Genomic DNA, 12,006 nt, shown 5'->3' with positions numbered 1-12,006 from the left:
CGAAAGAGGGGTTACACCGGAGGGGAGACGCAGCGCAGCCCCGGGCAGGGCTCTGGCTGGGCGGGGGGGGGGCCGTGCCCGGGGAAATTGAGAATAAATCAATACATTTAACTGCCTCGGTCTAACGCTGCCTTCTGATGCACGGCGATCTGGGTTGGGAAAAGATCGATTTTGACATTTTGGCTCATTATAATACCATTTAAAGGGAAGCGCTCTTTTTATTTACAGTTAGCAAAGTTGAGGTTGGATTTTCCCTCTCCCCCCCCCTTTTTTTGGTAAGAATTTGGTAGATAAAGGTTAATCTTGGGCTGAATGATAGAGCTGTGATTGACAAGAGAAAAGGTGTTGAGGGCAGGTCGAGCTGTCTTATTTACAGCCCACTGCTTGCTATAGAGCCTTTGTTAGGACTGGAAAGCTAATTTAGTGCTGATCAAAAGCACCACAGAGTTAAAGGACTGGTAATGACTGCTAATTTCATTTCAGCCTCATACATCCCCAACTGCTGTAATTAAAGACGTGCTATTTAAATACAGGTGAAGAGTTTTTGTAGTAGGGGGAAAGTGGGTAGCTGGTTACAATTTTATTTATGCTTAATACGGTGAAAGACCAACATTTGATTTATGATTTTAGCGATTTGCTTTTGTGCGGTATTCTGCCTCTCCAGAGCAGGGCTGTGTGGCAGGGGCCGGTCGTGTAGAGGCAGGGCGAGGACAGCGCGCCGCAAAGGAGGGATGCGAGTCCCCCATCTAGCGTGGGTTTATTTTATTTTTAATTATTCCCATCAAACGGCAGTCAGGAAACATCGGGAGCGCTAGGGAGAGGGGAGACGGAGGGGCATGTGTCAGCTTTTAAGTGCCTCTGCGGAAGCTCGGGTCCTCATATTATTATTATTTTTAATTAAATTATTTTACCACTCCACGGCTGGTTCGCCGGCTCTGAAACGATGTAATTTCACAACCGATATAACAGTTTCTTTCTGGGAAACATCAAAGGATAAAAGCTCTACATTTTCGTAGTTGGTTAAAATTGATACAAAAAAAAAAAAAAAAGAATTTAGCCTTTAATCTCTTTTTATCCACGAAGACTAAAGATCTGCACTCGACCCCGCTAAGCTCCGGGCTCTCCCCCTCTTCCGGGGCCGCGCCGGGCGGGAGGCGGCGCCGAGCGCGGATGGCGGCGCCCCCTGTCGGCCGCACCGGGCTCTCCCGCCGCCCGCGGGAAACTTCCGCGGGAGAGACTGCGCCCGCAATTACAACGAGAGCGCGTGGAAGGGATTAAAGGGAAGGGAAGGCGAGAAGCCGGCGCCTGGAAGTGGTTTGGAGTCGGGGGGGGGGGGGTTTAAAGTAAGCACGGTGAAGTAGGGACAGGCAAGGTGAGCAGATAGCCCAGCCCAGAAATCACGGAAAGGGAAGCCGCCTCCAGCTTGTGCTGTTTGCTCTGTGGATATACAAACATCAGAAAAAAAAAAATAAAACGCCACCAATTTATTCCTAAGCAGAGCTTTCCGGAGGCCTGGGTCCTATAGAAACGTTGATATATGTTGCTCTCCCACACCTAAGCAGAGCAGGGGTGTTGCTGCGGGACCGCGCTGCCAGCTCGGGCTCTGCTCGCCGGGCGGCCGGGCATCCTCAAAAGCCCAACTTCTTTACTGGTAGCATTAGGCACAAAAATAAGGATGGATTTTTCCTCGCTCCCAACTTCGGCGTTCCAGTGCTGTCAGCAAATGCCAGCTTTTCAGAGGCTTGTGCTTGTGTTTTCCTCCCAAGGTGTCTTAAATAAGTCAGCATTGACAGGTGTTGCTTGTGAGCAGCGTTGAACATTTCCTTTTCATCAAGGAAAAATTTTCTAAAATGGCATGTGTTTAAACCCGAAGCAATAAAGTCGTCTCACCCCCACACACCCCACCCCACCCCAAAAAGAAAAGAAAAGGAAAAAAAAACGGAGCAAAATAAACACCTCCTCCCCCAATTCCTGGAAAAGGAAGAAGCGTTATCTTAAGTGAATGCCTGGAGTGGGTTTTTTCTTCCTCACTGTGGAGATGACAGATTTAAAAGAAACCTGGGTGAGATAAAACGATTAGCCAAAATATGTGAAGTGCTGCGTTGTCACCAACTTTTTAGATGAATTAGCTACTTATTTTATAGGCATCTGCATAGCTCTGTGCAGTGCATTTAACGGCGGTATTTGCGAGTTGCAGTAAAACCCAGCACGGTTTATGCGTCTTGTGTGGAAAGAGAAACACTAATGGAAACCAAATGATTTCTGCTAAATTGGGGTTATTTTGTATCTCCTGTTGACAGCCTGGATGAAAGTCATAACGTCGCAGTTTTTCTATTAAATGAATCCTATGGTTGCTGGTCTCACAGTAAACTTTTCACTTTAGAAATTATATACGAATAGATTTTTACGAAAGATTATTGTTTGTCGCGCTGAGTATACTTTCTCCATTCTCTCAGTTTGATCTCCGCTTGAGACTCCTAATAAGGCAATTCTGTAGTAAGAGAGCCCAAAATAAAGACAGAGCATTTTCTATAAATAATAGCAAGAGCCCTGCACAGATTTCCTGCACAACGGAATTCCCAGATTTCCTTTACTGTTTCTTTAGTTAGCATGCGTTGGGTATATATAACTCTGAAATTAAGCAAAAATATACATCTGTATAGATCTGCCAAGCTAGCTATAAACAGAGATATTATATGTCAATTACCACAGGAAACGGAAAAAAATAGAGCGGTTGGTACACACGGTTTAACGTCAGGAGGCACTTGACAAAAAATTTAGTGACTCCTGCTGAAAGGTGAATGATTAACCCGGTTCCAGGAGAGGGGCTGTTAGTGCTCCCCTTAGAAACAGCAGTTGTGAGGGGGGCTGTAAAGGGGTCGTAAACTCCCCCCTCCTAGGGGCAGAAGTTGGCACATAAAACCAAGGGTCCCGAGTGATTGGTTCAACCCAAATGCGGTTTTCCTGGGCTCGGTCCGTAACTCAGCTGCCGGGTTTTATTCTGCGGACGTTACTCAAGGGAGCAAATGTTGTAAATCTGGGATCGGGTCCGAGGCTTGGCAGACAGCTGGCAGCAAGGGGTGGAGGGGGGGGCGGGTTAGCTCTGTGCTCTTTCTCGTTCATCCCCACTTGGAGGAAAAGCGCCTTTTTAGTGTATTTATGTCTTTTGGAAGGAGGTTTTTTGGATGCCGGCATTTCCTACGGCTCCCTCTCGAGCAGTGGAAGGGGAGACTCGAATAAACAAACCAGAAAAGCAACCTCAAATGCCAATGTCCCACTTTACCTTTTCTTTCTTCTCCCTCAGCCTCTCCCTGGCACCCGCTGCCCGGAGCACCCGCCTGCCCGCAGCACTGTCCCTGCCCTTCCCGCCGCTGGAACAAGCCGAGCCCGGCGGGCGCCCACCGGGCCTTTCGCCCCACGTTCGTCTGGCCCCAGCGGGAAGGCTCCCGCGGGGCCAGGCGGGGTGTCTGGAGAAGCCCCGCTCCCCCGTGGTTGCCACGGAAAAAGGGCTGTGACATCCCCCCCAACGCACACCCACGCCCCCGACCCAACCCAGAGGTGCTCCAGGTCTTTATGTGCCTAGACAGCTTCTCCCGTCCCCGCCGGGCGGACGGACCTCCACGGCCTACGCCCGGCTGGAGGATGCCGAGGAGGCAGCCGGGCTCCCCTTTGCTGCCTCGGGGGAGCTGCTTCTCCCCTCCCGCGGTCCGAGGCACCCTCGCCTCCCTGCCAGGCGCCCGGGCTTCCTCCGGCGAAGGCTCTTTCAGGTCTTCGGATGCGGATAGGCACATGGAAAGCGTTGTTGTTATTATTTATGGCACCGCCTCTCTGCTCCGATTAAGCGCCGTCTAAATATGAATTCACAGTATAGACAGCTAGTCTATAATTTGAATTAAAATCCCCCCAACGAGCCCATCAGTGGAGAATTCTGAAATCACAAGCCTAAGTTGACACAATGAGCCCATGGTGTCAATAAACCATGGGCGAGATGGAGAGATTGTCACTCCAGACCATAACAGTTCTGAAAGTGTCATTACCGTCTGTCCTGTCAATGAGCTCCAAATTAAGGACTATGAGGAACAGCGAGATAAAAGTCACCGTCTTGGCTCCATTATGGGCGATCGTGTCACTGATCTGAGAATCACTGGAAAGGGAAAGGGCTTTTTTTTTTTTTTTTTTTTATTAATGTACTTTTCAAACCCTGCCTCGGGATGCCAGGATTTGAGGTACGCTGAGGAGAGAAGCAACCTTGAAGCACCCCAGGCTGTGCCTCAGGCGTTCCCATTGAAACTGCCAGAGCTTCTTCGGGAAAACGGTGTGAATTCAATGGAGGAGCTGGAATAATTCCATCAAAACTGCGCTGGGGCCAAAGAGGACTTCATTTGATTTGGGCGACACGTGTGATCCCATGAACAGACACTTTTTTACACCATTATTTTCTTAAGTCAACACAAAGATGGTGGAGGGGAAAGAGGGAAATAAAATAGAAGCCTCAACTTTAGCAAAAGACAATACATCTCTATTTGAGATAGCCCCTTCCAGGCATTAAGACTTTCAGAAAATGTCCCCAATCTCTCTCTCCTGCGAGCCTGAGAGAGTTAAGGGGACTTACTGAGGAATTGGAAACCTTCAATTCTGGATTTTTGTGCCTTTGTGGGTTTAAGCAAAGCAGTTAGCATTCTTCGGGACGGGTTTTGTGTTTAATATACATGAGTTTATTCAACTACAATGGGAAAAGAAAACTCATTTGTTCTTATAAAACTAGGAAGGAAAGATAACTTTAAATAGACTGCCAAAAAGGATCCTGGTCGAGGGGGTTGCCTTCCTGCTAAAGGGCCTACATTCAACTGTAATTTCACCCCGTTATGTTGTGCGGTAATTCCAGAGTTTATCCTCGCCACTGGTGCTTGATTTTCTGATTTATTTTTAAGGTCACGTAAGAAAAAGTACGGGCTTCAGTTATACTCTCCTCTGGGAAGAAGGTCCGGGGAGTGTTATTTTAGATGCAGGGAAAAAAATCGCGGAGAGTTTGAGGAGGCTGTTGGCTATTTATGAAGAGTCCTGGAAGCGTGTTTGGACAATCGGCTTCTCCATTTATTGAGAAGCCTTTTGAAAGAGACTTTGAGAGGTGGTGTGTGCGAGTCGGCTCTTCTGCTGTTTATTGTGTACGTTAAACTCGGCCCAGAATCTGAGCTTTACTTTTTTTTTTTTTTAATTTCGCTTCTCGTAGCACTGGAGAAAGGTGGAGCCCGTTCTTTTTCTTTTTTTTTTTTTTCCCTCTCTCTCTCTCTTTTTTTTTTAACCTCCCAGCGTTTTGTGTTTTTAACGCCCTAACCCCCCCAGCAGCAGCGCGCTCATGCATGCGGTGGTCGCCGGTCGGGGAGGTGGCAGAGGGGCCGCTCGGAGGGCACGGCGGTCCCCGCCGCCGCGGGCGGGCTAGGGGAGAGCTCGGCGCCGCGGGGGAGCCGTGCCCGCCTCCCCCCGTGTCCTCCCGGTGTCCCCCCGCTGTCCCCCGGCCCGGAGAGGGCTGGGGCCGTGCGCTGGCCGCCCGGCCGCACGTGTGCTCGCCCTGCGGTTTCATTAGGGAGAAGGAGGAGGATGAAAGGGGAGGCCGGGAGGAACGCGGAGCTCCCTCCGCATTCCCCGGCTTTCAAGGGTCCTTAGAGCCCTTGAATGAAATTATTGGGCGAAATGGGGTCTGGCGGGAGCGGTCGTGGCTCGCCCCCCTCGTCGGTTTGTACGTGTAATGCCACTTCTGAGAGCGACAATCGGGCTACTTGCTGGACAGGCAGGGACAAAAAGGAGATTAAACCGTTTTAAATAATAATAAAAAATATCCAAAACGTCAGCAGAGTGGATTACGCTTGCTCCAGCGCCTCGCTGCCCCCCAGATTCCCCCAACAGCCGCCCTTCGGGCCTCGCAGGGAGGGTGGCCCCGGGCCGGCCCGGGGAAGGCCGGCGGGGAGCGGGGCCGGCCGCGCCGCCGCCCTCACCCCGCTCGGCCCCGCCAAACTTCGGAAGTTGCTTTGGGCTCGCTCTTCCAGCGCTCGGGGGTCGTCGCTGGGTCTCCGGCCCTCGCCGCCTGAGAGATTTATTTGCGTGAGGAAATCTCGCTTTTTCCCCACCTCGGGAGCGGGCGGGCGGCTGGGGAAAGGCGGCCCTGGCGGGTCGGGCAGCGGGGCTGCTCCTGCCCCCCCCCGCCCCGTCCGTGGCCCCTGCCCCTTCGCTGGGTCCGTACCCCTCGAAATGCGTTTGTCACTCTAGGGCGTTCCAGGGTATATGTCCCCAACTTTTCCTCGGGACACTGCCGCGAACGCCCCATGTGATATTCGAAATTCCCCAGAGATTGGGGTGTAGTTAGCGCCATAAAACTTCCCTGGCTAACTTCGGCTCCTGGGCGCTGGGCTGTTACAGCATCAGAGGGGAAAGAGGAAATTTCTCTGTACGTCGTCGTCTTCGCATATTTTTTTTCTGAACGTAATGAAATTAAAACTTTTGGAGCTCACAGTTGACATTTTGCAGAAAATTGAGTTATCAAGGCAGTAATTATTTCACAGGGAGATAAAACTCTCATAGCCCTAACTGTCAAATAGGGCCCTTTTCAGATTTTAATTACAAAATAAAATTAGTCTGCTCTTCCTCGGAAGGGTTTGTGAGTGGCTAAACAGAGCTTTCCCCAATACTGGTGGTCGTCAAACTCTGCTAATTAGCAATGCTGAGAAATTCCAGTTAACAAGGACATTCTCTAAGTCTCTGCAGGTTCCCTGCCGTTCGCCTTCATTTCCATAAGAAGATTAAGAGTGGAGGGGAACACACTCAAATGCAGATGCAGAAAAGAAGCGTTTTTAACAAGCATCATAATAGTAAGATGCTTGGCTAGTTCTCACCTAATTACTGCAAGTTAAACCTCTATTTGCAGCTAAGGACAAAAAATGGAGCTGCAATCTCCCATCTCCACAAGGCTGCTTAATAGTTTGCTTTAGATTGGTTACTAGTAGGTTCAGGGAAAAAAATAATATGAAAATGTGTATATTCTTTCCGATACAGTTAACACGATACGTTGTATCCTTAGGGCTTTTAGAGAAATCGGCGAGTATTAGAACAATAAATACATAAAATCCAAGTAGTTAACATTCATTTTCTTTTTAAGACACTCATAACCTGGAAATAAGAGTGCGTGTGTGTGTCGCAGAGCCCATCACTGAGAACATTTGCAGACTATTTGTTTAATGTAAGCACTTTTCATTTCCATAAATTATACCAAAGGCAACGATTTTTTAAATCCACTCAGATTAAACCATCCCTCCGCAGGCCTCCCTTCCAACGTGGCTATATTCTTCCAGAAAGTGGTGGTGTTATTGTCATTAATACAGAAAATCAGGGACCATTTCATCTTTTTTTTTTTTTTTTTTTAAATTTTATAGCCAGCATCCCGGTCTGCCTCTGCTTCCGCCTGTGTGTATATGTGTGTGTACATGTTCCCAACCAAGCACACCTCCAGACCCACAGGAAAGGCGGAAAATGCCCCAAAAGAGCCACTGCCCTCATCTTATTTTCTGTAGTGCATTATTATGTATATATGCCAGATATAGTTTATTGCATCGATAATTAAAACTGTTAATTAAAATAGAGCTGTAAATGCTCCGATAACACAATTATTAGGCATTTCCCATCCTTTATTCGTATGATAAATGCAATTAGGAAAGGGCCAGGCCCTGAAAGGCCTCCAGTGTGCACAGGGCAGCCCACACCGCCCCGATCCTGCGTGGGGCCCCGGGCCGCGCACCCCACGCACCTCCTGCAGCTGCAGCTGGAGCAAAAATAACACTTTGCCTGTGCACCACCAGCCCTCAGTTATCAGTTTATTACCATGAACAAACACCACCGCCACCCACCCACCCCCCTATTTTAAAAAAAAACCTTAATTATCCCTAAGATTTTTTTTTTTTAATAAGGTTATCAACTGCAGCCCAAAGGGAGCACAATAAGAAAGTAAACAGCCGCCGTGCCCTCAGGAGTGTCTGGACAATCAGAATCCGTTTATATCCCACATCTTGTAATTTGCACCTATTTTTCGACGGTTTAACCTATCACTTATCTACGGGTTATATATACATTTTCGAATTAAACACATTAAACCCGATAGGATTTATTTGCATAATCCACACACAGAAAAAGATGCATCCTCGTCCGCTGGCGGGTTTTTATTATTATTATTTAGATTGGGTGTAATTGCCCGGTCCCTTCCTCCCCCCCCCCCGGCTCCCCGTCCCTCTCCCGGCGGCGTCTCCCCGCCCGGGGCCCGGCCGGGCCGGCAGGGGGCGCCGCAGTGCCGCGGCTGAACCCGCGCGGGGCGCCCGGGCGCTGCCCCGGCCCCGGCCCCCGCCCGCTCCGCACCGCTCCGCGCCCGCCGAGCCCGCCTGCGCCCCGGCCCCCCGCTCGAGGGTTCCCCGCCACCTCTCGCCCCCTCCGGCTTCACGCCGTCAGGGGGAGCGGACCGAAAGGCGGAGCAGCCCCGGCGGGGCGGGGGGAGGCGCGGAGCGGCGCGGGGCACCGCGGATGGGGCGGCCGGGGCGGGCGCGGCTCCCCCCTCTCCCGCTCCGCGTCCTCTCTCCCCTCCTTCCTTTGTCGTCAAGTGCGTTTTAGCAACAAAGATCCCAACAAGAGAGTGGAAGTAAACTTAGCCGGGGCTTTGTGCGGCCCGTGTAGTGACAACAAGAGAAACAAAACTACCTATTTGCAGCGCCCGGCCGCGCTCCCGCCGCGCCGCGCGCCCACCCAGCGCCGCCGGCGCCCGCACAACGGGCGCGGGTCGACGTTACGCCGGCCCCGGCCGAGGGGCTCTGCCGCCCCGCTTTGTGTTCTGCAGGGATGGCATTTGGGGGGACTCGTGTTCGCACTGGACACCCCCCCGTCCTCCGAGGCCGGAGGGAAGGGCTTGGCGTTGTGTGTGCCACGACCGGAACGGAGCGGGGCCCGGGGGACGGTCGGGAGGAGGGCGCAGCCTCTCCCCGGGCTGCGCGCTGCCAACTCGGCTCCCCGGCGGCGGCGGGCTGCCGGGCGGCACGGGAGAGGCGCGGCGCAGGACCCGGCCGGGGGCTCCGCTTTCACGGGGACCCCACGCCCGCGGCGGCCCGGCCTGGACGGGGCGAGCGGCGCACACGCAGGGCCCCGCGCAGCCCCTCCGTCCCGAGGGGCGCCGGCAAAGGGGGGTGGAGGCCACGGGGGGGGGGGACGGGGGACGGGGACGGACCGTTCCCGCTCCGCTCCCCCCATGGCTTCTCCCAGCCCCAAGCCAACACCAACTAAAAAAACAAAAAAACAAACCAAACCCAACAAAACCCCCAAAAAAGCCCCACGTAGCAACAATGCTGTTTACCCACTTCCTCCAAAAGGCGTGTGTGACCTGTTGCTGGAAGGGGAGCTACAAAGGCTTCCCAGTGGCTGCCTGGGCCGCCTCCGGGCCCGCCTCCCCCGCCGAGCCGTCCCGGCGGCTCCGAGCCCCCGCCCCGTTTCATGCAAAACCAGGGGTAGAGACTTGTCCTCAGTGGCGGAGCCGCCGCGCGCTGATTGGCCGGGGCGAACGCATTTATTCCCTGACAAGCCCCCATCACATGGATGGTTGTCTATTAACTTGTTCAAAAAAGTATCAGGAGTTGTCAAGGCAGAGAGAGAGAGTGCGTGTGTTTGCAAAAGGGGGGAAAGTAGTTTGCTGGCTCTTTAAGACCGAGGTGGAGAGAGAGAGAGAGAGCGAGCGGCAGGCAGAGAAAAGGGAAAAAGGAGGAAGAAGAAGTTTTTCAAAATCCAGGCTCCGGCGGCAATAATAGCAGTTATTAGCATTATTAATCCATCGGCGAAGAGGAAGACCCTGATCTTGATCCAAGCGTGGTTTTGGGGAGTCCCCCTCCCCCCTTTCCTACCCCTCCCTAGGAAGAAAAAAAAAAAAAAAAAGTCCGGCTTGGGACTTCGCCGCGGCTGCTCCTCGCTTCTCCGCTCGAGGCTGGTTCCAGGCAAAAGTAGTTTGAATGTACAACATGATGGAAACCGAGCTGAAACCTCCCGCCCCCCAGCAAACTTCGGGGGGAGGCACGGGCAACTCCAACTCGGCCGCCAACAACCAGAAGAACAGCCCGGACCGGGTCAAGCGCCCGATGAACGCCTTCATGGTGTGGTCCCGCGGGCAGCGGCGGAAAATGGCCCAGGAGAACCCCAAGATGCACAACTCCGAGATCAGCAAGCGGCTCGGGGCGGAGTGGAAACTTTTATCCGAGGCGGAGAAGAGACCCTTCATTGACGAAGCCAAGCGGCTCAGAGCTCTGCACATGAAGGAGCACCCGGATTATAAATACCGACCCCGGAGGAAAACCAAGACCCTCATGAAGAAGGATAAGTACACGTTGCCAGGGGGCTTACTGGCGCCGGGCACCAATACCATGACGACCGGGGTAGGGGTTGGGGCCACCTTGGGAGCTGGGGTGAACCAGAGGATGGACAGTTACGCGCACATGAACGGCTGGACCAACGGAGGCTATGGGATGATGCAAGAGCAGCTCGGCTACCCGCAGCACCCGGGCTTGAACGCGCACAACGCGGCACAGATGCAGCCCATGCACCGCTACGACGTGAGCGCCCTGCAGTACAACTCCATGACCAGCTCGCAGACTTACATGAACGGATCGCCTACCTACAGCATGTCTTACTCCCAGCAAGGGACCCCGGGCATGGCCCTGGGCTCCATGGGCTCGGTGGTCAAGACGGAATCCAGCTCCAGTCCCCCCGTAGTCACTTCCTCGTCTCATTCAAGGGCTCCTTGCCAAGCTGGGGACCTTCGGGACATGATCAGCATGTATCTACCAGGTGCTGAAGTACCAGAACCAGCTGCCCCAAGCAGACTTCATATGTCCCAACACTACCAGAGTGCACCTGTTCCTGGCACAGCCATTAATGGCACACTCCCTCTATCACATATGTAAGACAAAGGGGCCGGGGCGGGGGGGGGGAGGAGGGAAGGAAAACTAAACAAAACAAACAAACAACAAAAAAAACTTTTATTAGAAATTCTGGACTTTTTTTTTTTTTTTGGACTATTTTTGTACAGAGAAAACTCGGGGCGGGGGGGCGGGGGGGGGGGGGCGCGGGCGAAATTAAACCGACAAGGAACTTGTATAGATCTCGGAGGGGAAGCAACTACACAAAACTTTTAAAAAGTTCTAGTGAAAACGGTAGGAACTTTGCAGAAAGTTTGCAAAAGTCTTTACCAATAATATTTAGAGCTAGACTCAAAGAGCGAAGAGGAAAATGTTTTAATATTTGCAGGCAACTTTTGTACAGTATTTATCAAGAGAAACACGGCAATCAGAATGTCCATTGGTAATATAGAGAGGAGGGAAAAAAAAACCAAACTCGCGAATTTGCCAATTATTTTTTAAAAACAGAGTCTACTTGCAGCATTGTGGTTTTGGCAGCTGAATTTATAGCAGCTGCGAGAGGAGAGGAAATTATTTTACAGCATTTGGTCATTTAAATTGTTTTAGAAATTGTACAAAAGACAAAAAAGGTAGGATGAGTACTTGCGAACCATGGGCTTGGTTTGCTGTAAAAGGGCAAACGTTTAGATTGTACTAAATTTTTTTTTTTTTTTTTTACTTCTTGTTAAAAAGCAAAAATTGCCATGCAGGTTCACACGCCGTTTGTTAATTTATAATAACTTTTTGTTTCCAGACTTCATCCTGTTCAAAGAAAAAAAAAAAAAAAGAAAAAAAATACCAACCTGAAATTACTGTGTTTGAAATATTTTCTTATGGTTTGTAATATTTCTGTAAATTTATTGTGATGATATTTTAAGTTCTTTTTTTTCTCATTTTCCGTAGTTGTATTTTAAAGATTCGGCTCTGTATTATTTGAAATCAGTCTGCCGACAGTCCATGTATATATTTGAACTAATACCATCCTTATAACAGGTACATATTCAAGTTAAGTTTTTACTCCATTATGCACAGTTTGAGA

General features: G+C 51.1%; 1 protein-coding gene across 1 annotated transcript; it reads left to right on the top strand.

The window, feature by feature from the left end:
* Positions 1–9,337: 9,337 nt before the first annotated feature.
* SOX2 (SRY-box transcription factor 2) lies at positions 9,338–11,068 on the top strand. The gene has a single exon (XM_069792650.1). It carries the CDS (start codon positions 10,026–10,028, stop codon positions 10,971–10,973), a length of 948 nt encoding a protein of 315 aa, XP_069648751.1. The 5' UTR covers positions 9,338–10,025; the 3' UTR covers positions 10,974–11,068.
* The last annotated feature ends 938 nt before the right edge of the window (positions 11,069–12,006 follow it).

The sequence above is a fragment of the Haliaeetus albicilla genome, chromosome 9 (genome assembly GCF_947461875.1).
Source record: "Haliaeetus albicilla chromosome 9, bHalAlb1.1, whole genome shotgun sequence".
Classification (NCBI taxonomy): Eukaryota; Metazoa; Chordata; class Aves; order Accipitriformes; family Accipitridae; genus Haliaeetus; species Haliaeetus albicilla.
This window is presented reverse-complemented; position numbering and strand designations above follow the sequence as displayed.